Source organism: Lampris incognitus, chromosome 3, assembly GCF_029633865.1.
Source record: "Lampris incognitus isolate fLamInc1 chromosome 3, fLamInc1.hap2, whole genome shotgun sequence".
Lineage (NCBI taxonomy): Eukaryota > Metazoa > Chordata > Actinopteri > Lampriformes > Lampridae > Lampris > Lampris incognitus.
In genome coordinates this window covers 103372524-103399563 of record NC_079213.1, presented here as the reverse complement: position 1 = coordinate 103399563, position 27040 = coordinate 103372524, and the positions used below count along the sequence as shown (strand labels likewise).

The following is a 27040-nucleotide window of genomic DNA, read 5'->3' as shown; positions in this document are numbered from 1 at the left end:
TTTAAAAACCCAAAAAAAAAGTATATTTCCTGAAGCAAATTCACAACACAACTGAATTGAATGTCGTGAAACAAACCCATGCTGCTCCAATAAAATCCAGCTAATCATCAAACCATCCTAAAAAGCCTATAAACAGGGCGGCGGCTGCAAAGCTGTTTTTCAGGCAAGCCTCCACCAACTCTAATGTTTAATAGATCAAGGAGCCCGTTGTCTCCCACAGCACAGACGTTCATACGCCGTTACCAGTCTGCATCAATATGTCACAGGGAAGAGAGCCAAAACAGAGAGGCAGCCGTTTATTCAAGTCTTGTTGGGATTTAAAAAAAGCTAACATTGACCATATAGTTCTGTTTTGTCTTGGTACTTAACATTAAATAGCATGGCTGATATCAGTAGTTTTTTATTTTGTTTTTCTTTTTGTCATAGGATCTCTCCAGGATTATCAAAGAAGGGTGAATCCGTTCATGTGGATACAATGTTTATTGACAGACATACATCTGGATACAATAAACATTGTATCCAGATGAACTGATTCAACCTTCTTTGATTTTCTCACCTGGATTATTGAGCATGCATCAAGACATCTCCACAGTTGTTTTTGCACACATGCTAAAAGTGTAAAGCTGCATCTCTGTCTTAGAAAAGCTTTTTTATTTTCACATTACCACAGAACGTAGTGGTGGCGGTGGGAGTGCACTGATGCTGTATGCCAAACGCCAGCACTTTGGGCATCCATCCTTCGATTATATCATTTGTGTCAGATTAGAAAGTCACTGAGGCCAAGAAGGAGCTTTCCATCTTGGTCAAACATTCCCTCCCCATAAGCCATCAACCAAATCTACTTGTTGTAATTCCCTGGAAGATACTTGGGGTGCAGATCATTGGAGATGCTTTCTGGGACGGCATTCCTCCATGACTGAATGTCAGCACTATGTGCCCCCCCCCCCCAAAAAAAATGTCTTCACTGTCAATAACAAACTGTAGTACAAAGCTGGAAAACCGTGATGTCCGATAATTTCTAATTTACAAACAAATCACTGTAGTTTTCTTAAACGGGCTTGTAGGCTTTCTTTTTGCATTTTGAATGAAGAGGCTGCAGTTACAAAGACAAAGAAAAATAACTTATTTTTTTAAGATGTTTTTAAATTGCTGGCTATCTTCTACAAACACTACTGTGTACAACGCTGTACTATAGCTGTGTGTTGGTGTAGGACGCCTGATGACGACTTCCCTTTCCTCTGGAACAGGGGTGGGCAATCTTATCCAGAAAGGGCCGGTGTGGGTGCAGGTTTTTGTTCCAGCCAAGCAGTTACACACCTGATCCCACTAATCAACCAGTAGAGTCTTTGCTGAGGAGCTGGATTAGGAGACACAGGTGGGTAACTGCTTGGTAGGGACAAAAACCTGCACCCACACTGGCCCTTTCTGGATAAGATTGCCCTCCCCTGCTGTAGAATCTACTGCTGTACCTTCTCAGGTGTGACCACCGAGCTAAAGGCATGCTCCCCGACAGCTCAGCAAGCTTTTGTTGCCTGCTAGATCCTCTATGCTCCTCTCTGAATGCCATCCTCATTTTCTTATGCATGAAATTCATGAAAATGCTTTCTCTCTCTCTCTCTCTCTCTCTAACTTTATGAAATGAAATATATTATGAATTGTACCTTACAATATCTCTACAAAGCACTTTTGAAATCTGCAACCTTGACAGCAAAGTGTGTTTGTGTGTACGTGTATTTATGCGCACACACACACACACACACATTCAATACACAAGATGCTTTTTCTTGCATGGACAAAGGAAGATTGCAAGGCACAAGCCAAAAGACGAGTCTAGCGTGCACTACATTTAGGTTCTTTTAAATGTGGTGATAGCCTGATTGACCTTGAATGCATTGCTACCAAACTATGTGATCATCATGAACCTTCTTGTAGACGTCGCCGTCACCAAGACAAATGTACTGATAACACTTTGCAATGCCACCAGCATGTAAAGGATCTCTAAACTGTGGTGAACTATGCTGCACGGAGTGTTGAGACTTGGTTATACGTGCTCAAATACTACATTCCTTATAAGACGGTGTGAACCGCATAGCCTGAATTATAGAAACAAAATGGCCTGATGAGAAATTTAATCTGACACAACATAATGAGTTACAATGGTACCAAAAAAATGGGGTTGGTGCAGTGGTTAGCGCGGTCGCCTCACAGCAAGAAGGTCCTGGGTTCGAGCCCGGGGTAGTCTAACCTTGGGGGTCGTCCCGGGTCATCCTGTGTGTGGAGTTTACATGTTCTCCCTGTGTCTGCGTGGGTTTCCTCTGGGGGCTCTGGTTTCCTCCCACAGTCCAAAGACATGTAGGTCAGGTGAATCGGCCGCACTAAATTGTCCCTAGGTGTGAATGTGTGTGTGTGTGTGTCGGCCCTGTGTGATGGCCTGGCGGCCTGTCCAGGGCGTCTCCCCGCCTGCCGCCCAGTGACTGCTGGGATAGGCTCCAGCATTCCCGCGACTCGACTTCGGATACGTGGCTTGGCTAATGGATGGATGGATGGAGGGTACCAAACATTCTCATGATTGGCGATACGTTACTCATTGATGGACGCAGACTAAGTTTGACTTTAACTATAACCAAAAGTAGTTTAAGTTTAACTTGCATAGTACTATTTTCTCAGTTGTCTCGCTCTGTGAATCATTTACCAGCTGTTTAGAGTCGCTAGCTGCTTCACAAGGTGGATTCTTCTGCAAAGCGCTGCCAGTACGACCCCGTTCTGAGTTCCCTGTGTGTACATGACAGTTTATTCTAGTTTATCTATCCAAAACAAACACGATTACATGATATTTTGATGCAAGGAACAAGCTTAGAAATTATATAATTTATATACTGTAACATGACTTCACTGACACACCTATAATGCATATTACTCTTCCTGTATAGCTAACCACACAACAAGCATTAGCACCTTTGAAATGTACAAAAATATCAAAGTACTCTTTTAAAATAAACGGTTGTTATATATTCTACGATCTCATGTCTTATTTACCACAAGAATAAATAAATTTTGAATTTATTTTTCCAAAAACTGGATTTAAAAACTCAGTTTTGTCAGTATTAAAATGGTCTGAAGCGTCTGGGTAGCATAGCGGTCTATTCCGTTGCCTACCAACACAGGGATCGCTGGTTTGAATCCCCGTGTTACCTCTGGCTTGGTTGGGCGTCCCTACAGACACAATTGGCTGTATCTGCGGGTGAGAAGCCGGATGTGGGTATGTGTCCTCACTAGCGCCTCCTCTGGTCGGTCAGGGCGCCTGTTGGGGGGGGGGACTGGGGGGAATAGTGTGATCCTCCCACGCGCTACGTCCCCCTGGCGAAACTCCTCACTGTCAGGTGAAAAGAAGCGGCTGACAACGCCACATGTCGGAGGAGGCATGTGGTAGTCTGCAGTCCTCCCCAGATCGACAGAGGGGGTGGAGCAGCGACTGGGACAGCTCGGAAGAGTGGGGTAATTGGCGAAGTACAATTACCCAGATAGCAAAATTGCTGTGGCCTGGACCCGTCCAACACCCAACATTCATCTTTCTTTCATTCGGCCCACATACCGTGGGGAATGATGGCACTTGGGCGGTCCGCTCCTGTTTGCCACATCTGGGCCAGAACCAAGCCATAGCAATGCCGCATGTGCCACATACAGTGCATCCGGAAAGTATTCACACCCCTTCACTTTCCCCACATTTTGTTATGTTACAGCCTTATTCGAAAATTGATTAAATTCCTTTTTTTCTCATCAATCTACACACAATACCCCATAATGACAAAGTGAAAAAGGTTTTGTAGAAATTTTTGCAAATTTATTAAAAATAAAAAACTGAAATATTGCATGTACATAAGTATTCACACCCTTTGCTATGACACTCAAAATTGAGCTCAGGTTCATCCTGTTTCCACTGGTCATCCTTGAGATGTTTCTACATCTTGATTGGAGTCCACCTGTAGTAAATTCAATTGATCGGACATGATTTGGAAAGGCACACACCTGTCTATATAAGGTCCCACTGTTGACAGTGCATGTCAGAGCAGAAACCAAGCCATGAAGTCAAAGGAATTGTCTGTGGACCTCCGAGACAGGATTGTATCGAGGCACAGATCTGGGGAAGGGTACAAAAAAATGTCTACAGCTTTGAAGGTCTCGAAGAGCACAGTGGTCTCCATCATTCGTAAATGGAAGAAGTTTGGATTCACCAGGACTCCTCCTAGAGCTGGCCGCCCAGCCAAACTGAGCAATCGGGGGAGAAGGGTCTTGGTCAGGGAGGTGACCAAGAACCCGATGGTCACTCTGACAGAGCTCCAGCGTTCCTCCGTGGAGATGGGAGAACCTTCCAGAAGGACAACCACCTCTGCAGCACTCCACCAATCCGGCCTTTATGGTAGAGTGGCCAGACGGAAGCCTCTGCTCAGTAAAAGGCACATGACAGCCCGCTTGGAGTTTGCCAGAAAGCACCTAAAGGACTCTCAGACCATGAGAAACAAGATTCTCTGGTCTGATGAAACCAAGATTGAACTCATTGGCCTGAATGCCAAACGTCACGTCTGAAGGAAACCAGGCACTTCTCATCACCTTGTTAATACCATCCCTACAGTGAAGCATGGTGGTGGCAGCATCATGCTGTGGGGATGTTTTTCAGCGGCAGGAACTGGGAGACTAGTCAGGATCAAGGGAAAGATGAATGGAGCAAAGTACAGAGAGATCCTTGATGAAAACCTGCTCCAAAGCACTCAGGACCTCAGACTGGGGCGAAGGTTTACCTTTCAACACGACAACGACCCTAAGCACAGCCAAGACAACGAAGGAGTGGCTTCGGGACAAGTCTGTGAATGTCCTTGAGTGGCCCAGCCAGAGCCCAGACTTGAACCCCATTGAACATCTCTGGAAAGACCTGAAAATAGCTGTGCAGCGACGCTCCCCATCTAACCTTACAGAGCTCGAGACGATCTGCAGAGAAGAATGGGAGAAATACCCCAAATATAGGTGTGCCAAACTTGTAGCTTCATACCCAAGAAGACTTGAGGCTGTAATCACTGCCAAGGGTGCCTCAACCAAGTACTGAGTAAAGGGTGTGAATACTTATGTACATGCAATATTTCAGTTTTTTATTTTTAATAAATTTGCAGAAATTTCTACAAAACCTTCTTCACTTTGTCATTATGGGGTATTGTATGTAGATTGATGAGAAAAAAAAGGAATTTAATCCATTTTGGAATAAGGCTGTAACATAACAAAATGTGGGGAAAGTGAAGGGGTGTGAATACTTTCCGGATGCACTGTAGTATTTGCCAAAAGTGGCCCATATTTGTTTTGTGATATTTGGGCCATTTTCACCATTTACCACATGGGCCACTTCAGGGTCACATCCAGATGACATGTTGCTGAGAGCGCCGCATCTTTGCCAAAAAAAGGACCACATTTGATTTGGCATATTTGGGCCATATTTAATTATACATGTGGGCCACTTCAGGCTCACATCCATTTTGCCAGGGCCAGAAGAAGGCCATCAGTGCCACATCATTGCCTGAGGTGGCCCACATCCGGATGCTATCTGGGGAGGGGGGGGGGGAGGAGAAGGGGGGGGGATTTTCAAAAAAAAAAGTGTGGGGAAATCCATCCTGGTTGAAACCCTTTAATTAAAGAGATCATTTCATGAGTTCTCATCTTTAACCACATTTTTTCTTTTATCTGCCTCCTGTCCTGTTAGATTCAGATGCGCACTCGTTTTTTTTTCTTTTTGCTATTTTATTGTTCTGTATGTCAGAGTTAACATGCCACGTTTTAACCCACGAGTTTCCATGGAAACAAACTGGTGGCCAGTCTCCTCAGAGGCGTACTTTATTGGATTATCCAGACATTGCAGGTAAAGTACCAGCAGGTATACGGGTATCTCAAAGTATTCACATATACCGATTGTATACTGTATCCTAAGCAATACTCTGATAAATACACACATTACAAAAGTCAAGTTAAAATAGTCCCTTGTAGGAAAACTGTATGTAATGAAAACTACAGAATTGGCACAAACTTGTTTGCAAAAAAGAAAAAAAAAGAAAGAAAAAAAACTGAATAGAAACAGTTAAAGTACCATTTTGACATTTAGTTAAATGAAAAAGAGAATCAACTCACAAAGCTACAATTGTACAACCCAGATAAGTGTCACTAACTCTTCAGTACACATGCTGACAAAAGCGGACAAAAGCGTTTCGTGACACAAAAGGTAAACCGTTACCTTTCACAACAGAGACCGAGAGAGATGAAGGGAAAGCTGAAACAACACAGAGGACAGAAAAACCCACTAAACACATATTAACCGAGTCAGTCTGCCACAACCGAGCGAGAAGTGAGAGGAAAAGAAGGTGCAGGAAAATAAACCCAAAAAATAAAGAGAATCACCAACACATAACCACAGAACACAGCACGGACTGTTTCCCAGAAAGCCATGTGCCGGGACGCCGACACAAGCGTCCACATGGTGAAGGGCGTGTGCCATTTACATTCTACTCTATTTTTTTAAGAAAAGAAAAGGAAAATGTGTGTTCAAGGGAGGCCTGGCAGACAGAGGAGACTTGCATAGAGACCAGAGTTCTCTGCTGCGCAGCTGACTGACCTTACGGCAGTTTAAGTGAAGCAGCATCTGAGGATGAGGAGTCCTGAAGGATCGGTTCTTCTTGCTCTGAAACAACCGAACACCTCTACACCAGTTTAAAATGATAAAAAAGGGTCTCATAACAGTCCTTAAAGGAAAATCCCAATAAAATTCACTTTTTTGTACTTATTGTAGCTGCTATACATAAAAGTCAATACATTTCTTTATGGTTACTAAACAGTTTCTTTTTTGTTCAATGAGTCGAGTCTCCACAAAGGTAAAGAAAAATGCATTTGTATGGTTATGGCATCGCCCAGTTGCATGACATGGCGACAATTTCAAGACATTTGTATGGCTAGTTAATGCAATTAGTATTCATTTCATGAATTCTGCATTTGTTTATATGCACAGGAAAGCGAAATCATATAGACATTGATGAACTCTCCATCTTCGGACAACTTAAAAAAAAATTGACAGTGATAAAAACCACTGAAAGAAATTCTTGCAAAGTCAATTTCACTGTAAATTTCCTTTAAATATGCCCAACAGAGTGCAAGTGGGAGTGGGATTCATCACATGAACTGAAATTTCAGATCCCCCTGCTTTCTTAAAGAGCAACCAAACCCTGATCCACTTTAGTGAGTTCAGTAAATGTGGAAAAACAATCCGAGTACTGGGACAATGCTGGGATCAATGTCACACCCAGATAGCATCCGGATGTGGGCCACTTCAGGCAGTGATGCGGCACTGATGGCCTTCTCCTGCCCCTGACAAAATGGATGTGAGCCTGAAGTGGCCCACATGTATAATAGCAAATATGGCCCAAATATGCCAAATCAAAAGTGGGCCTTTTTTGGCAAAAATGCGGTGTTCTCGGCAACATGTAACCTGGATGTGACCCTGAAGTGGCCTGTGTAGTAAATGGTGAATATGGCCCAAATACCACAAAACAAATATGGGCCACCTTTGGCGAATATGTGGCATTGCTATGGCTTGGTTCTGGCCCAGATCTGGCAAACAGGAGCGGACCGCCCAAGTGCCATCATTCCATGCGGTATGTGGGCCGGATGAAAGTGTCGGGTGTGGGACGGGTCCAGGCCACAGCAATTTTGCTATCTGGGGAAGCATAGCAGGATAAACACAGCGGCTGCTAATAATGTTAATGGTGGGTTTGTTTGATTTAGGTGTGGCGATGAGTGAAACCTCATAATGAGTAAAAACTATTACTCTATATTTTTGTCAACGCTTACTCATTGCCACACCCAAATCAAACAGACCCGTTATTAAGTATTAGCTGCAGGTGTCTTTATCCCGCTATGCTAACATCACTTGGTATTAACATCAATCAGCCAAGCACTTACACACGACTTTCCACCTTCAGATACAATGAAGCATGAACAAAGCACAAATGAAGAACATTTGCAAACCAAAGCGGTGTAGGCTTCGGCCGCTCTTTGAACGGAACACTTGACACCCAGATAGCAGACACATTTGGGCCTAATCTGGGGCACTTTTGGTACTGGCAACTGTTGTGTGGGCCAAACGTGGCCCAAACATCCTAAGCCGGGCCTGACTTGGGTTACAACAAATGTTGTGTGGGCCAGACATGGCCAAAATGTCATGAACTGGGCTTGATTTGGGTTACAGCACATACTATGTGGGCCAGATGTGGGCCATATAAGGTGAACGTGTGGCTGAGTTGAGGCAGCCACACTCACCCTGTGTAAACGCCATCATTCAAGGCCAAATGTGGGCCATAAGATAACCGCAGATTTGGACCATATTTGGGCCAAAGATTCTTTGCTATCTGGGCATGCACCAAAATGCCCACACCAAGTCATGCTCCACCGCTTTAGCCAAGATGCGACAAACGCACAACAGTTTCAAGTCAACATCCATTGCATGTCACACAACGAACTCTGGGGGCCACCAAAAAAAAACCCCAAAAAAAAAACAGGTTCACAGCTTTTGCGTCAGAAGCCATAGCTTTGCAAATAATAGGACAGACATGATGAGAGAGACAAGTGATTCCAGTTTGAAGGGTCGGTGGCACCTGTGCACCGACCGGTCCCATCTTTGAGATGGTATTTAAGTATTAAAGCTGAGGTTTTGGTTGCAGTGAGCACCATAGGGATATACATTCTGCACTGCACCATGTTAAGTAGAACACATTACCTGTGGCAGGCGAGAACAACTCGTTTCTAAATGTATGTTCAAAAAGGAGAAATTGAAGTGCATATTGCTGTAGAGGTGAACACACAAGGGTTGCCATGCATAAACGGGTTAGTGGATGGATCTGTTGAAGGGACACCAAGTCACATTCAACTACCATGCTACTCTTTCGGGAAGAAGAAAAAAAAAATCCCTCATCATATTTTAACAGTGGGATAGTGGTCTGTCCTTCCAAAACAAACTTATTTTGTTGAAGGAATGAAATAACTCATTTGTTTAGAGTTGTTCTACAGAAAAACATTGCATACTATGTCTGTTTATTGTGAGGGTAGAAAAAAAAATGTAAGAAAAAAAAAATCATTGCAAGATGAAAAATGAAGTATTCATTTATATATATATTAAATTAGTGTGTTGATGATCAGTTGCTCCCTCAAAATTTAGTGTGGTCTTCTAGTATGAAATAAGAATTGTATGAAATACTGTAATCTCTAGCTAATTTCAGGGCTATTTTGAGGCCACCGTGGTTTTAGCACTGGTTGAAAATAGGCTCACCACATTCAGCTACTTGCAGTCAATGAAAACGTCGATGAAAACGTCCACTGTGTCAGGTGCAAAACATTAAATTTAATCTCTTTGTCTAAAAGTGCTTTCAGAAAAGATGAAAATTCTTCTTTTTTTCCGTTTTGAAAAACAGAACTGACCTCAGCCGACGGCCAACTACCACGGCAGAGGTTTCTCAAGTAACAAAGCCTGCGTGTCATCTGCAAGTCAAAGCAGGAGGGGGAGATTTGACACCCTTATCATCCACAAATAAGGGACGTTGGACTAGCCTCACGCTCTACATATTACCTATTCATTTCATGGGTTTCTATGGAGGTGCCCATCACAGCTGAACCTGCTCATTTTCATTTCAAAAACCTGCCGATGCTGCTCACCCCGCCAACCAACTTTCTTTAGTTTTACTCAAAATAAGCTACTCAAACATACTTGGACTCCCAAATGTCCCTTCAAAAAACGGGGGTGCAGAACATTCTCTTGCATTTTTTTTCTCGGCGCTGCATGGTGGAATACAAAAAAATAGAAAGCTCTTGGCTTGTTTGTGCCATGTTGCAGAGCTTTCGGTTCAAAGCATTTCAGGGCTGGCAGTGAAGCATGGCCGTTTCAATCTACATTTACAAAAACGCACCACATATAAAAAAATTAAATTAAAAAGAAATACTGGTAGAAAGGCTGAAGGCAAAGAGAATGGATTACAAGATCTGATATGTGACATTATTTTTGTGTGCGGAGCACTCCCGAGTCACAGAAATTGCACACATCCCTCTGTACCTACACGGTAAAGACGAACAACACACTTAAATACACATTTTTAAGCACAACATAATAAGAATACACACGTACAGAAGCGCGCTGCTTTCCCTTTCCTGACCACATGTTGAACGTTTCCCGTTTGTGTGTCGGTGACATCATGATAAGGCGAGTAGTTCTCATTTTGGCAGGTGCGGTTTTTTTGTTTCGTTTTTCATTCCGTTCTTCTTTGATATCATCTCCATTACTGTAACTGTAGTCGTTTTTATTTTTATTTTGCCATTGCCTTTTTTATCAAGTCTCCTGGCTACAAGGCTGCAGTTCTCTAAGGTTGCACGGTGGATTGGGGGGAGGGGGGGGGTCGCTGTCTCTCCATCCGTCGCTCTAGCTGCTGGACAGTCGATGATAAAAGTAGATGTAGCCCAAGTCTTTAGGAGGCCTTTCTGACAAACACACTTTGTGGTCGTTGTAGATCACCCACCTGCAGGAAGGGAAGAAATGGCGGTGGAGATGGTGTACCTTCAACTCTTCTCCGAAATAGCTGATACGAGAACAACAGATTCGTGATGAATTTAATCTAATGTGATTGAATGAATTTAATGTGAATGTAATTTTAATTTGACTCCAAAGACATGTAGGTCAGGTGAATTGGCCATACTAAATTGTCCCTAGGTGTGAATGTGTGCGTGTATCGGCCCTGTGATGGCCTGGCGGCCTGTCCAGGGTGTCTCCCCGCCTGCTGCCCAATGACTGCTTGGATAGGCTCCAGCATCCCCGTGACCCTGAGAGCATGATAAGCTGTTTGCATAATGGTTGGATGAATGAGTTTTTCAGCCCAATCAATTGATCAATCAATAAAAGAATGACATGACGATACCGGATCCTTTCTTCACAAACAATAGACACCGTACCTTCTTCAACATGACAATTTGGGGGGGGGGGGTGTTGCTTTTTTAAACAGCTAAATTGAATGTAATTTGACCAGAAACCCTGTGATGGGAACAGGCGACCACACGCCACAATTCAAATCCACCTTTATGTTGGTAACAATTTATAATGAGTGGCTGTTAATAGCAATTAATAAATATGTAACATGTGCTTATAACACACTTGTTAACATTAGCAGACGGCTTGAAAGTAGAAGAAAGAAGAAAGCCATTTTATTTTGTCATTGTAGGTTACAATGAAATTCGTCCTCATCATTTCACTCATCCTACTGTATAGGAGCAGTGGGCAGCTGCAGCACCCGGGGACTAACTCCAGCCCTTCTTTCCATTGCCTTGGTCAGGGGCACAGGCAGGAGTATTAACCCTAACAGTATAAATAACCATCTTATTGGTATGTCTTGTAATGCTTTATCTAGTGTCATCTTCGATTTTAATCTAAACTTAACCTCTTCCTCATAACACTCTAGACTAGACTATTTCGACCAAAAGATTTACCCTTACCTTATACCCACTTTCACAAATGACCCAAAGGTTATAATGCACACGTTTGTTGTAAGAGCTTATAAGGGCCCTATTACTCATTTATTTATTGGATCCCCCCCCCCTTTTCTCCCCAATTGTATCTGGCCAATTAACCCACTCTTCAGAGCCGTCCCGGTTGCTGCTCCACCCCCTCTGCTGAGCCGGGGAGGGCTGCAGACTACCACGTGTCTTCTCCCATACATGTGGAGTCACCAGCCGCTTCTTTTCACCCGACAGTGAGGAGTTTCAACAGGGGGACGTAGTGCGTGGGAGGATCACGCTATTCCCCCCAGTTCCCCCTCCCCCCTGAACAGGCACCCCGACCGACCAGAGGAGGCGCTAGTTGCAGCGACCAGGACACATACCCACATCCAGCTTCCCACCTGCAGACATGGCCAATTGTGTCTGTAGGGACACCCGACCAAGCCAGAGGTAACACAGGGATTCGAACTGGCGATCCCCATACTGGTAGGTACCGGAATAGACCACCACGCCACCCGGACAACCCCCTATTACTCATTTATTACTATTAACAGCTACTCATTATAAAGCATTACCTATTTGTCACACAATATGTAAATCCCTAGACCTCAACAAATTAAACTGAATGAACACAAGGTGTTGCTGATCTAGCCAGACACATACCTTCCCTCCTTCTTGATGTGACATACATAATGACCGGACATTGTGGATGCTCCCATGTGGCTGATGAAGGCAAACAGTTCATAACCTTAAAAAAAAGAAAAGAAAGAAAAACAGCATGAAATAATCACTTCATATGTAGAACCTGTGAAAAATACCAAAAAACAAAACACAAATTGCTTTTTGTAGCACTGATGTACCCAGATGTAAAAAATTGAATATGTCAATACAGACGGCGGTTTTACATCTATTATGGTATTTTTGAATCTCAGTCTACAGCTACTTATGATATCATGTAGTCGACTAACACTATCCATTAAATTCACTGGAAAATGTACATGCTAACCTTCTTTTGCAGCCCAGTAGAACCCTGTTTATCCAAACAATGTTAAAGGTTGGAAAAGCAATATGACAGTGCAATGTATTTTTCTTGAGATACATCTGCCCAGAAACTTGATAAACCACTCAATTTACATTTTCTTTGGACAGTTTTTCAACTTTTGGCAATAAACAATTATTTGCCAAACAGTTTGGTGAACAACTCTTCTCAGTTGTAGTAATAATAGTTTTAATTTTAGTATTAGTAGTGGTACTAGTAGTAGTAATAGCTTTAATAATAATAATAACTTTACTGGCGGCCTGTCCAGGTTGTCTCCCTGCCTGCTGCCCAATGACTGCTGGGATAGGCTACAGCATCCCCACGACCCTGAGAGCAAGATGAGTGGTTTGGCTAATGGATGGATGGATAATAACTTTATTTATTTAGCACTTTTCTAAAGCAATGTTACAAAGTGCTTTACAAAGAAATAAAATCAGACAAGGCAAAAATAAGAATAAGACCAAAATAGGAAGAGTAAAAATAAAAACAGTATGAATGAATAAAAAATACTGAATATTTGTAAAAGCTTTCACAAAAAGAAAGGTTTTGAGACAAGATTTAAAAGAAGCTAGAGACTTGGTTTGTATCAGTTCAACAGGAAGCGAGTTCCATAGTGTGGGGCTCTAACAGCAAAAGCCCGATCACCCTTTGTGACAAACCGTGACCTGGGAATAACCAGCAGGGCTCCATCTGCAGATCTTAATGGTCAAGAGGGCGTACACCAGGTCAATAAATCAGAAATGTATGGAAGAGCAAGACCTTTTAAGGCCTTAAAAGTGAGCAATGAAATTTTTAAATCAATTTGAAATATAACAGGGAGTCAGTGTAGAGAGGGAAGCACAGGAGTGATGTGGTTATACTTCTTTGTCCTGGTAATGAGCCGAGCAGCGGCGTTTTGTACCAACTGCAGATGGTGAACACACCCTGTGCTGATACCCAAGTAAAGTCCATTGCAATAGACAAGCCAAGAATAGATAAAAGTATGTACAACTTTTTGTAGGTCAGCAAGTGATAAAAATGATCTAATTTTGAAGATTAGCTTGAGCTGGAGAAAGTATGACTGACCAACATGTTTGATTTGATTATCAAAACCGAAGTTAGCATCGAATATTACCCCAAGATTCCTAGCAGCCTGCTTAAGACTACCTGAAAGACCAGCAATAAATTTTTTCCAGGATTTAATGTCAGAGAGGCAAGCTGTGAGATTTGATAGGGCACTACGATCTGTGGGTTTTAGTGGCATGTATAACTGAGTGATGTCAGCATAAAAATGGTAAAACACATCATGATTTTGAATGACCTGGCCGAGGGGCAGTATGTATATAGAAAACAGAAGGGGGCAAAGAACTGAGCCTTGAGGGACACCACAATTCAACTGAGCCATTGAGGAAGTAGAGCTACCCAGAACAGAAAAAGTTCTATTGCAGAGGTAAGAGCGTAATAAACTAAGAGCCAAGCCCTTGATGCGACCCAAGTCTCTAAGCAATGTAAGAGGATGCTGTGATCGACTGTGTCAAAGGCAGCACTTAAGTCTAAAAGAACTAAAATCGAGCAGTAACTCTGTCTGCGTCAGCAGTAGGTCATTAGTAACCTTAACTAGAGCTGTCTTGGTACTATGAAGTACTGTGCAACCTGACTGGAAACTGTTGAACACTATTAGTGTCCATAAAAGAAATCAATTGAGATGCAATTATTCTCTCCAGAACTTTGGATAAAAAAGGCAATTTGGAGATTGGTCTGTAGTTACTTAAGGACAGGGGATCTAAATTAGGTTTCTTCAGCAATGGCTGCAGTAGTAGTAGCATTAATAGCGGTAGCAGGAGTAGTGGTAGTAGTAGTAGTAGCAATAGAAGTAGTGGTAGTGGTGGACAGTTCCCTGATGTGAATAGGCACAATTCCATCCAAATGTTTAATGAATTTTAACAACCTTCAGAAACTTTTGGAAACAAATCGAATGCAAATAAAGTGGAATTCCATTAGCTTGATTAAAGGAAATTTTCACCACTAATCTGCGTGTCCAGTAAGTGCTGGTGATCTCTCTAGTCTTTTAAAACTATAAACGCTTGGAATGGTGGAATACATTTTGAAACAGAAATGGGCATTCTCCTGCTGAGAGCTGTTCTACATTGCCTACATGTACCAGAATGCATTGCGTGGGAGTTTTTCAATGTTGGAGATTGAAAAGCAAACATCTCAGACAATCAGACTTGTAATTCTTCTGTCATCCAGTGACTTCAATGGATGGTGAAAATAACCTTCTTTGCTCTAGTGTACTACAGCGATACAGATAACGCTGACAAATATATGTACACTATAGAGATGCCAACGCTATGATTAATACATGGAAATAAGATTGAAAATCTGCAAAATTTCCCTTTAAGTGGCTAATCAATCTTCCTGTGTTCTATGTCATAAGATACCTTCAAGTATAAAATAGAGGGTAAATGGTAAATGAAATGCATTTATATAGCGCTTTTCTAGTCTACCGACTACTCAAAGTGCTTTACAGTGTATGCCTCACATTCACCCAGTCACACACTGATGGTAGAGGCTGCCATGCAAGGCGCCAACCTGCTCATCAAGAGCAGATAGGAGTTCAGTGTGTTGCTCAAGGACACGTCGACACGCTCTCTGGAGGAGCCGGAGATTGAACCAGTGACGTTCTAATTACTAGAAAACCTGCTCTACCTCCTGAGCCAATTCGAGGGTTTATCAGAAATTTGAAAATTCAATTTCCATTGCTCTTTATCCCACAAACAAAAACAAAACAAAACTCTGCAAGGACTCTCAAGGATCATTAACCAAACCAGTGGGTAAGCAAACTTCCCTCCAACACAACTACAAGGCCTTTACATTCATTCAGACAGTCAGAAAAAAAGCCACACTAGGGCCGGAAGATAATTCGGTATTATCATTTATCTATCTTTCCATAATGGTATTGTATCAGAATGAAATGCGGATATTGTCACATCCTGGTACACACTTTTGTGGTCTAAATGAACGATAATGAAAATCTGTCACCTAGAATGACCTGAAAATGAGGTGTGAGGGAGTATTACTTGAAAATTAGTTTGAAACTTATTTTCTGTTTGATAACTTTCATTACGAAACAGTCCAATGTAATGAACCTCAGCTGGATTCTTAAACATGGTATGATTGCATATGTAAGCAGATATCATTATAGACATAGTGCATCAATATTGTGTAAAAATCCAAAATGACTATTGTGATAATTTCCTCATCACCAAGTAAAGCCATATTCATAACATGTGACCCCCCCCCCCCCGGTTGATGCTATCATGTCCCATTAACCACCAAAAACATCCACAAAAAACAAGTAATTCCATCAGCAATAAAAGTTGTTAATAAGCAGCATATCTACCAGTTTAACTACGCTTTAATTATATTGTTTAGCTGGTTGTCTGTCTTCAGGACTGTTTGTTGCCTGTTTCTGTTGTGTTTTTTATTGTTTTATTCCTCGAAGAAACGTGTTTATGTGATCGATAAAGTTTTTCCGATTCTGAAATGCAAACTGTTCCACCAATGTGGATCTTTTTTCTTTTCATAATTAGCTTTTGTTATTATGTAACTTAAAATTCACACATATAACTATCTTTGCACCTGTAAATACATCCTGGGTATATTTATCCTGACAAAAAGGGTAAAATGTTAATACTGACAGAATCGGCAGCTGAAATCGGATTGACGCAGCGCTACTCACGTCCCGGTCCGTCTTTGATCCGTGGACCAGAGGCGTCCCGGTCTGGGGACAGTGTGGAGTCACTGTGTGAGTTGGTGTTGGAGAAGGCGTTGTCATTGGGCTCTGTGTCGGCCATGTCTGACATGGCATCACTCTCCTCCTGCTCAGGGTGCGTGAAGATCCAGTCAAGCGCTCGTTCCAGGTTGTTGTTCTGAAAGATGAGCATAGCGCATGTCAAACATTAGCTGAGACAATTATATACAAATTTAAAAGTGTAACATAAAAATGTTAACATTCACCAATATTCAAAATCACAAAGGCAAATAACAATAAATTACAAGAAAAATTACTTTGCAGCTTTCAAGACAACGTGAAATGAAAACAGACTTTTTTTCTGACTTGTTAGCTGATTTCCCCACTCATATTATGCACCTACTCAAGTTATGGAAAAAAAAAACACAAAAATTTTATTTTTTACTTATTTTACATCAAAATCGAATCACTTCTACTTCCTCTAAAACAGACAAGTTTTTGTGATTGCATAACTAAGTCCCAGCAAGCGGGCAAGCAACATTCCAACCAATAATATCATAAAATGTTTTGCACCATCCTATCAAATCACATCCCTTCCTGTTTTGTCCCACTCTAATAGCCTGTTGTACTTGGAAATCCATAATCAATAATAATAATAATAATAATAGTAATAATAATTATTATTATATATATAGTACTTTTCTAAAACAATGTTACAAAGTGCTTCACAAAAAAGATAAAACCAGACAAGGCAAAAATAAGAGCAAGATTCAAATGAGTAAAAATAAAAATAGTATAAATACAAACAAATATCAAACATTTGTAAAAGCTTTCATAAGAAGAAAAGTTTTAAGACGAGATTTAAAAGAAGCTAGAGACTCGGTTTGTCTTAGTTCAATAGGAAGAGAATTCCATAGTGAGGGGGCTCCACCAGAAAAAGCCCGATCACCCTTTGTAACAAACCGAGACCTGAGAATAGCTAGCAGGGCTCCATCTACAGACCTTAATGGTCGAGAGGGCATATACCAAGTCAATAGACGGGTTTCCTGTTTACAAACATTACTAGGTGCGTGCGCAGCCAGGGGGCAAAACCGCTTTGGTAGCTCTCAAAAGATAATGAGATGCATAATCTTTTGAGAGCTACCAAAGTGGTTCAACAATGAAAATGTTAAACATTTTCCACCCATCCTTTTGGCGGTTTGTGCAGTTTATTGCACAACAACTGTATGTCATCACAGCTGTATCTGACCTCTATCTTGGTTAAAATCTCTGTGCTGTAGCTGCTTTCTGCCCCCTAGCTGCACACGCATCTCTGTGATGACGTTGCACGGAAACCCTCCAATAAATCAGAAATGTATGAAGGAGCAAGACTATTTCTACTACTACTACTACTACTACTTTTGGCTGCTCCCGTTAGGGGTCGCCACAGCAGATCATCCATTTCCATTTCTTCCTGTCTTCTGCATCTTCCTCTGTCACACCAGTAACCTGCGTGTCTTCCCTCACCACATCCATAAACCTCCTCTTTGGCCTTCCTCTTTTCCTCTTCCCTGGCGGCTCCATATTCAGCATCCTTCTCCCAATATACCCAGCATCTCTCCTCCACACATCTCTCCAAACTGTCCAACCTGAGCTGTCCCTCTAATATATTCATTCCTAATCCTGTCCTTCTTAGTCACTCCCAGTGAAAATCTTAGCATCTTCAACTCTGCCACCTCCAGCTCCGCCTCCTGTTTTTTCATCAGTGTCACTGTCTCCAAACCATATAACATAGGTGGTCTCACTACCATCTTGTAAACCTTCCCTTTAACCCTTGCTGGTACCCTTCTGTCGCAAATCACTCCTGACACTCTTTTCCACCCACTCCAACCTGCCTGCACTCTCTTCTTCACCGCTCTTCTGCACTCCCCGTTATTTTGGACAGTTGACCCCAAGTATTTAAACTCATATGCCTTCGTCACCTCTACTTCTTGCATCCTCACCATTCCGCTATCCTCCCTCTCATTCATACATATGTATTCCGTCTTGCTCCTACTGATTTTCATTCCTCTTCTCTCCAGTGCATACCTCCACCTTTCCAGGCTCTCCTCAACTTGCACCCTACTCTCGCTACAGATCACAATGTCATTTAAGGCCTTAAAAGTGAGCAGTAAAATTTTAAAATCAATTTGAAATATAACAGGGAGCCAGTGTAGAGAGGCAAGCACAGGAGTGATATGATCATGCTTCCTTGTCCCAGTAATGAGCTGAGCAGCAGCATTTTGTACCAACTGCAGATGGTGGAAGGAACCCTTGCTGATACCAGAATAAAGTGCATTACAATAGTCAAGCTGAGAATAGATAAAAGCATGTACAACTTTTTGCAGATCGGCAATTGATAAAAATGACCTAATTTTGGAGATTAACTTGAGCTGGAAAAAGCACGACTGAACAACATGTTTGATTTGATTATCAATACTGAGGTTAGCATCGAATACTACCCCAAGATCCCTAGCAGTCTGCTTAAGACTACCTGACAGACCACCAAGATTAGTAGAAAAAGGGCTGATGGAATTTTCAGGACCGAACAGAATGACCTCAGACTTATCATCATTAAATTTGAGAAAATTTTCGGACACCCAGGATTTAATGTCAGAGAGGCAATTTTTGAGATTTGCTAGGGTGCTAGGATCTGTTGGTTTTAGTGGCATGTATAACTGAGTGTCATCAGCATAAAAATGGTAGACCACATCATGATTTTGAATGACCTGGTCAAGTGGCAGCATGTATATAGAAAAGAGAAGGGGGCCAAGAACTGAGCCTTGAGGGACACCACAACTCAACTGAGCCATGAGGAAGTAGAGTTACCCAGAACAGAAAAAGTTCTGTTGGAGAGTTAAGAGCGTAATACATTAAGAGCCGAGCCCTTGATGCCAACCCAAGTCTCTAAGCAATGTAAGAGGATGTTGTGATCGATCATGTCAAAGGCAGCACTTAAGTCTAAAAGAACTAAAATCGAGCAGTCACCTCTGTCTGCAGTCAGCAGGAGGTCATTAGTGACCTTAACTAGAGCTGTCTCAGTATTATGAACTGCTCTAAAACCAGACTGGAAACTATTAAAAACAGTATTAGTGTTCATAAAAGAAATCAGCTGAGAAGAAATTGCTCTCTCCAGAACATTAGATAGCAAAGACAATTTGGAGATTGGCCTGTAGTTACTTAGGGACAGGGGATCTAAATTAGGTTCCTTCAGCAATGGGTGAATGACTGAATGCTTAAAACTGTCTGGAAAAGAGCCAGAGGCCAGAGAATTATTAAGAATTTGCAGAATAACGGGGCTGATAGTAGAAAATAACTCATTGAGCAGCTTAGTGGGAATGATGTCTAGGATACAGGAGGAGGGGTTCATATTGGAGACTGTTTTCTCCTACACTGAAATTGTAATTGGTTGAAACTGGGTGAAAGAGGCAGAATTAACATGGGGAAAGGAACAAATGCTAGAGCCTGGCTGGATCTGGGACCTAATATTCTCCACCTTATTTACAAAACGAGTGAGAAATTTTTCAGACAACTCAACATCGGGTTCAAAAAGAGAAGTGGAGGAACCATTAATAACAGAATCAATTACCCTGAAGAGAACTTTAGAATTGTGTTTATTTTTTTATGTTAGTTGAGAGAAGTACGCTGATCTCGCATCCTTAACTGCCTTCTGGTAAATTAATATTTGGTTTTTAAGGGTGTTATGTGCCAATTCTGACTTGTTGACCTTCCATTGTCATTCTGTTTTTCTATAGAGTGTTCTAAGGGCACGAATGATCATTCAACCAGGGGAGGTCATTTGATTTTTGTTTCCTAGTTTTAAATGTTGAAATTTGGTCGAGGATGACTAGGCACTGATCATTTAATGAATTTAATAATGCATCTGGATTGAGGGGGGGATAAAGAGGGATTAAAGGATGAAGAATTAAAAGCATCACAGAATTTAACTGTAGAGTTAGCGTTAAGAATGCGAGAGCATGTTTTAGGATAGTGACTAGGAGTAGCAAGCTGTAGTGGGACTTTGAAAATGACAGCTTTATGGTCAGATACAGCCATATCCACCACATTACAGAAGCGAAATATGCTGTGAAGCCATTTCACATTGTCTTTGATGACTTGTATCAATGCACCTTGTGGCATCCATACATCTTCGCTGATGACACTTTAACCCCACAGTGTCCAGCCATGTGGCAATAGGGCCAAGTACTGTACATTCAAATTATCATTCCAGTTGTGGACCCCCAAACACACCGGCTTAAGGTGTGTTCATTAATGTGTGTTCATTCAGCAGGTGTCGTGTTTTGTTGGAATGGAAACCTGTTGACATGTCTCTCCCATGGTGCATGAGTGGGCATGGTTCTCTCACTAATATACAGTGCATCCGGAAAGTATTCACACCCCTTCACTTTCCCCACATTTTGTTATGTTACAGCCTTATTCCAAAATGGATTAAATTCCTATTTTTCTCATCAATCTACATACAATACCCCATAATGACAAAGTGAAAAAGGTTTTGCAGAAATTTTTGCACATTTATTAAAAATAAAAAACTGAAATATTGCATGTATTCACACCCTTTACTCAGTACCTGGTTGAGGCACCCTTGGCAGCGATTACAGCCTCAAGTCTTCTTGGGTATGAAGCTACAAGCTTGGCACACCTATATTTGGGGTATTTCTCCCATTCTTCTCTGCAGATCCTCTCAAGCTCTGTAAGGTTAGATGGGGAGCGTCGCTGCACAGCTATTTTCAGGTCTTTCCAGAGATGATCAATGGGGTTCAAGTCTGGGCTCTGGCTGGGCCACTCAAGGACATTCACAGACTTGTCCCGAAGCCACTCCTTCGTTGTCTTGGCTGTGTGCTTAGGGTCATTGTCTTGTTGAAAGGTAAACCTTCGCCCCAGTCTGAGGTCCTGAGTGCTCTGGAGCAGGTTTTCATCAAGGATCTCTCTGTACTTTGCTCCATTCATCTTTCCCTCGATCCTGACTAGTCTCCCTGTTCCTGCTGCTGAAAAACATCCCCACAGCATGATGCTGCCACCACCATGCTTCACTGTAGGGATGGTATTAGCGAGGTGATGAGAGGTGCCTGGTTTCCTCTAGACGTGACGTTTGGCATTCAGGCCAAAGAATTCAATCTTGGTTTCATCAGACCAGCAAATCTTGTTTCTCATGGTCTGAAAGTCCTTTAGGTGCTTTCCGGCAAACTCCAAGTGGGCTGTCATGTGCCTTTTACTGAGCAGAGGTTTCCGTCTGGCCACTCTACCATAAAGACCTGATTGGTGGAGTGCTGCAGAGATGGTTGTCCTTCTGGAAGGTTCTCCCATCTCCACGGAGGAACGCTGGAGCTCTGTCAGAGTGACCATCGGGTTCTTGGTCACTTCCCTGACCAAGGCCCTTCTCCCCCGATTGCTCAGTTTGGCTGGGCGGCCAGCTCTAGGAAGAGTCCTGGTGAATCCAAACTTCTTCCATTTACGAATGATGGAGACCACTGTGCTCTTCGGGACCTTCAAAGCTGTAGAAATTTTTTTGTACCCTTCCCCAGATCTGTGCCTCAATACAATCCTGTCTCAGAGGTCCACAGACAATTCCTTTGACTTCATGGCTTGGTTTCTGCTCTGACATGCAGTCAACAGTGGGACCTTATATAGACAGGTGTGTGCCTTTCCAAATCATGTCCAATCAATTGCACTTACTACGGATGGACTCCAATCAATATGTAGAAACATCTCAAGGATGATCAGTGGAAACAGGATGAACCTGAGCTCAATTTTGAGTGTCATAGCAAAGGGTGTGAATACTTATGTACATGCAATATTTCAGTTTTTTATTTTTAATAAATTTGCAAAAATTTCTACAAAACCTTTTTCACTTTGTCATTATGGGGTATTGTGTGTAGATTGATGAGAAAAAAAAGGAATTTAATCCATTTTGGAATAAGGCTGTAACATAACAAAATGTGGGGCAAGTGAAGGGGTGTGAATACTTTCCGGATGCACTGTACATACTGTGTGCATGTGTTCAAGCTTTCAACATTCAATTACACTGAATCGACTGACCATATGTCTATAAACTCAAAAGTTCATATAAACAACTTAAACTCTATTATGTTAACCTTAGAAGACGGAAATATTTATAAACTGTTTTATAAATGGCACTGTCACTTATCAATTCTTGTGTATTGTATTTGTGTATGTGCGTTTGCGTGTGCATGTGTGTGTAGGAAAAAGGTTCTATTGCATGTAATATTTTGCGTCTCTTGTCATATCCTAAGACAAAAAAGTCTTTGAATAGGTGCAATGGTGAGACTATTTTATTTTTTTCTATCATTTCAGAAGAGTGAATGACCCCATGCTTCTTCTTCCCCTCTGTCTCAGCTCTCAAACTATTTCACAGAGTCTATTAAAATCTGGGTGGGTTATCCTTACAGGGCAGAAGTTCTCAGCCCCCTGCTTTTAGTCCAAAATAGAGTCGTGATTCATTGAGAAGGTCTGCATGAGGGGCATGTGGGGAGGCACTTGCGATGGCCGCTGCTTTTTCTGGCTGAGAAACTGAGGCTGAACGTTTCCTCCATTGCTCTTTCACTCCTCAATTCCCCTGGTGGTGGTGGTGGTGGTGGGGGGTTCTTTTTTTTCCAGATTCAGAGAAAATTTCAGATGGCTGTGATTTTTATTTTTTTTTTAGAGACATCGGAGACTTAACACAAGGATGTACCGGTGTCTATTTCAGTAGCTGGCTAATGATGCTGCTGATCTATTTTTGCTGATGGGGCAGGTTGAAACATGAGAATCGGAGGCCATTTTTAATTCACTTGAAATTGCCACCAATGCATTTACTTTGATACAGCATGGGCAAATACTGACTGCAAAGTTAGGTCTGCATCTGTTTCCAGATGTGTAAATTAGAAGGGATTATAGAAATGTTATTTGTGTGATGTATTCATTCAGCACCTAATTCCACTCAATCCCATTTAGGGTTGTGAGGGGGGAGTTGTAATTTATCCCAGCATGCAATGGGCAGACAGCAGGAAGATACCCTGGACAGGTCTCAAAAGTCCATTACAGATCAAATACATTTAATCACTCACAGTGTCTTTCAGGCCCAGTTCTAAAGAGGGGCCAAGCCCCCCAAGATGGGAAGGTAGCTATATTGAGATTCTGGACACGGGACCACCGCTGGACTCAGCTTTACAACAGTGTCTTACAGGACAACTGAACACGAGTGTCAGACATCTTTCAACAAGACCAATTTAAGCCAATTGTATTTGGAAAGTAAAAGCAAATGTGCAAATAAATAGTTACCTGAAATGTCAAATACTGTCAATGGTTGATCGCATTGCTGATCTACTTCCTGGTTCACCTTGCAGGAAGTAGCAGCTATACCTACCATAGGTAGCAGTAACCATCCATAAACTAGGCGGCCAGCACAATAGAGAAGTCATAGATGGACAGTCATGGACACAGTCTGACTGAGACACTTGGGGGGGGGGGGGTTGTTTAAAGGACACCATTGTAAAATTGAGTCCAGCTGTGGTCCCGTGTCTCAAATCAACAAAATGAAGCCCATGAGTGAAATGATTTCATAAGATATGCACGATGGAAAATACTATGAAAATAAGACCCGGGTTGTAGAAAACTGGATATTATCTTTTAAAAAATAGTAACATCGAATCTCAATATTTACTAGCCTATCGCCACTAAAAAGCCAATGTGTTGTCTTAGATCTGCAAAGCTGCCTCAGTTACAGGTTCTTTAGGATGCCTCGGCCGACTGCAACATTAGCAACTACTGAGCGGGAGCAGACGTCGCTGTTCACCACGGACATACATGAAAGACCCAGTGAAGCTGCACTATCGACAGCCAACAAGTAGGCCAGCGAAGTCTGCTTACGACTGGTTGGAGGACTCATATTCAAATCTCCTCTTCCTGTCTCCATCTTTAGAGCGCTGACTCATACCTCCATCACATCCTCCCATCAGCTGTCCACAATATAAATAGTACACGAAAACATCTGCAAAAGCAATTTAGTTCACAGGACTCTAAGGATTGTTCCTTCTTCCTGAGTCTACAGCAGTTTACTTTTCATCAGTTATAATTTACGCTGTTTTTTGTTTGTTTGTTTTTTCTGGATATACCACTTCCCTCCGATTTGAGTCCTGTTTTTAATCAGTTTGTCAAATTCATTCGTGTTCTTTGTTTCTTTGCAGTCCCCTTTGCAGACCCCTGAGGTTCTGTTGATTATCGCACCTATTCAGCTTCTCTTCTGTCTGCGTGTTAGCAAGGTAGATATTAAAACAAATAAACTACTTACCTAAGCTTTACAAATAATTACATTACTTCATGCATTTTCATTCTTTCATTCAGTCTCTTGGCAGGGGAAAGGTTGGCCAGTCCATCATAAGACCCACACACTGGTCATACTAGGGCTATACAATAATTCCATACTATCGGGAAGACATTTGGAGATTTTCATATTTGAAACAGGATTTTATTGTCTAAATGAATGATAATGAGAATCTACCACCTAAATTTTAGATCTGAAATATTTGAGTATTTTTCTTAAATTTAGTTATGGTTTGATGTGTGTGTGTGTGTGTGTGTGTGTGTGTGTGTGTGTGTGTGTATGTATATATATATATATATATATATATATATATATATATATATACACACACACTATATATATATACTATATATATCATTATATAATGTCATTGTTATTATCGTTATTATCCATACTGTTATATATATGCTATACTGAACTGTTATGTAATGAATCTCAGTTGGATTCTGAAACGTGTTATTTTTGCATATTTAAGCAGATGTACATATATATCAGTGCCATGTAAAATTCCCTGTGTCTATCATGATAATAGTTTCCATATTGCCCAGCACTCGTTCATATGTGGGCAGTTTACAGTCTTGCCTTCAACTAAGTAAAAAATAGAAACTAGTCATCAGTCAAACGAATGAAAGTCATTTTGGGGTTGAAAGGAGGGGTTCATGAGGGCCCCAATAATTACAGCAGTCCCCTTAGCTGGGGTTGGGGTGTGTGGACCCCTAACAGGAGAAGTTGTCAACCTCAGTGCCCACTAAAATTAATAAAACTCATCAGAACAGCATTTAATCAATCTATGTGATGAAGAAATAAATGAAGGTGGTAGAGGGGCACGGACCGTGGCTCTGAGGGCCTGGATGGTGTGACTGCGGGGGAAGCCCATGGAGGTGAGGATGGCAATGCTCTCTTCAGGGGGCGAGTTGTCCAGTGGGGTGGCTCCCATGGGGAGGTCGCTGGAGGAGGGAGCAGCGTCCATCATGGAGGGCAGAGTAAGGGGCTCTGCAAAGTCTTAGAGAGAGGAGAGAGCATAAATCAATAATTTCATGTAAAACCCCTTCTTAATGGTGTGAACACCATTAACTGCCAAAGAGGCCCACACATCAGGTTCCTAATACAGCTGTGGCTTGTGACCAAAAAAAGAAAAGGAAAAAAAGAGCAGCTTAAATCTGTTTTCTGGCATATCTAGATTGTATCAAGATTTATTTAAGAAAATCTGGACAGCAAAACAACCACATGAAATGCAATTTTTGCAAACTGGATCTAAACCACATTTGAAGGTGGTCTGAAATGCAATTCCAAACAGATTTCTACAGATGCGTCTCAGTCCGGATGCTCTGGCCGCCCAAATCAGATTTCAACTGTCTTTTACATCACTCATAACAAGACACACAATTACAACGACAAATCCAGAGTGACAGAAGTGGAGCCTGCCATGACTGCAGCACGGAACATCATAATACCAGCCTCCTCCATCACCGAGTTTGTCAGGTGAAACGGAGGAGTTCTGCACCGTGACTTGACAGTGTGATTGTTTGGAGGGCGAGATAATGGATCTCTATCTGTCATGCTTCCCTGTTGGTAAACCGCATCATCAGTGTATGTAGTTACTCATGCCTACGTTGTTACCACAGCTCCAAGAATTACAAGACTTACCCATGCAGACAGGTTGGTGATGTCTGGACACAAATCTGATCTGATCACTTGCAAATAACAGTGTGGACAGTCTGTCTAAAGATCTGATTTGAGAAACAAATCCAAATTGCCTGCAGCCTGAACAAGGCTATAATCCTTCAGCTACTTGGAGCGGTAACGTGGTAATAAGCAGGGTGAAAATGCACACATGTACAGAGAAACACCCGTTTAGAGGGCACTTGGGCATTGTTCAGACTGCCAGCCCAAATCCATTTTCTGCCATATCTAGATTGTATCCAGAATGATTTTAGAAAGTCTGGACAGCAAAAAAACCACATGAAATACAATCTTTGCCAATCAGACTGAAACCACATTTGGAGGTGGTTGAAATGTGATTCCAATCGGATTTCTACAGATGCGTCTCAGTCTGGACGCTCTGGCTGCCCAAATCGGATTTCAAACCGTCTTCTGTGTCACTTGCAACACGACATATGACGACCACGCCAAATCCAGAGTGACCGCCATGACTGCAGCACGGAACATCACAATGCATACCGGCTTCCTCCGCTGAGTTTGTCTGGTGAGACGGAGGAGTTCTGCACCGCGACTTGACAGCACGATTGTTTGGAGGGCGAGATGATGGATCTCTAGCGCTCATGCTTCCCCGTTAGTAAACCATGTCTCCAGCGTACATAGTTACTCACGCCTACGCCGTTACCACAGCAAC

The 27040-nt window shown here is 42.0% G+C and overlaps 1 protein-coding gene across 1 annotated transcript in view; it reads right to left on the bottom strand.

Annotated features, from left to right (window-relative positions):
* Positions 1–10489: 10489 nt before the first annotated feature.
* usp13 (ubiquitin specific peptidase 13) overlaps positions 10490–27040 on the bottom strand; it is a 68576-nt gene continuing 52025 nt past the window's right edge. Inside the window, exons 18-21 of the mRNA XM_056277126.1 lie at positions 25520–25689; positions 16317–16506; positions 12220–12304; positions 10490–10586 (exon numbers count right to left, since the gene is read on the bottom strand). Coding sequence (XP_056133101.1) covers positions 10490–10586; positions 12220–12304; positions 16317–16506; positions 25520–25689 — 542 coding nt within the window. The remainder of the gene's footprint in view (positions 10587–12219; positions 12305–16316; positions 16507–25519; positions 25690–27040) is intronic.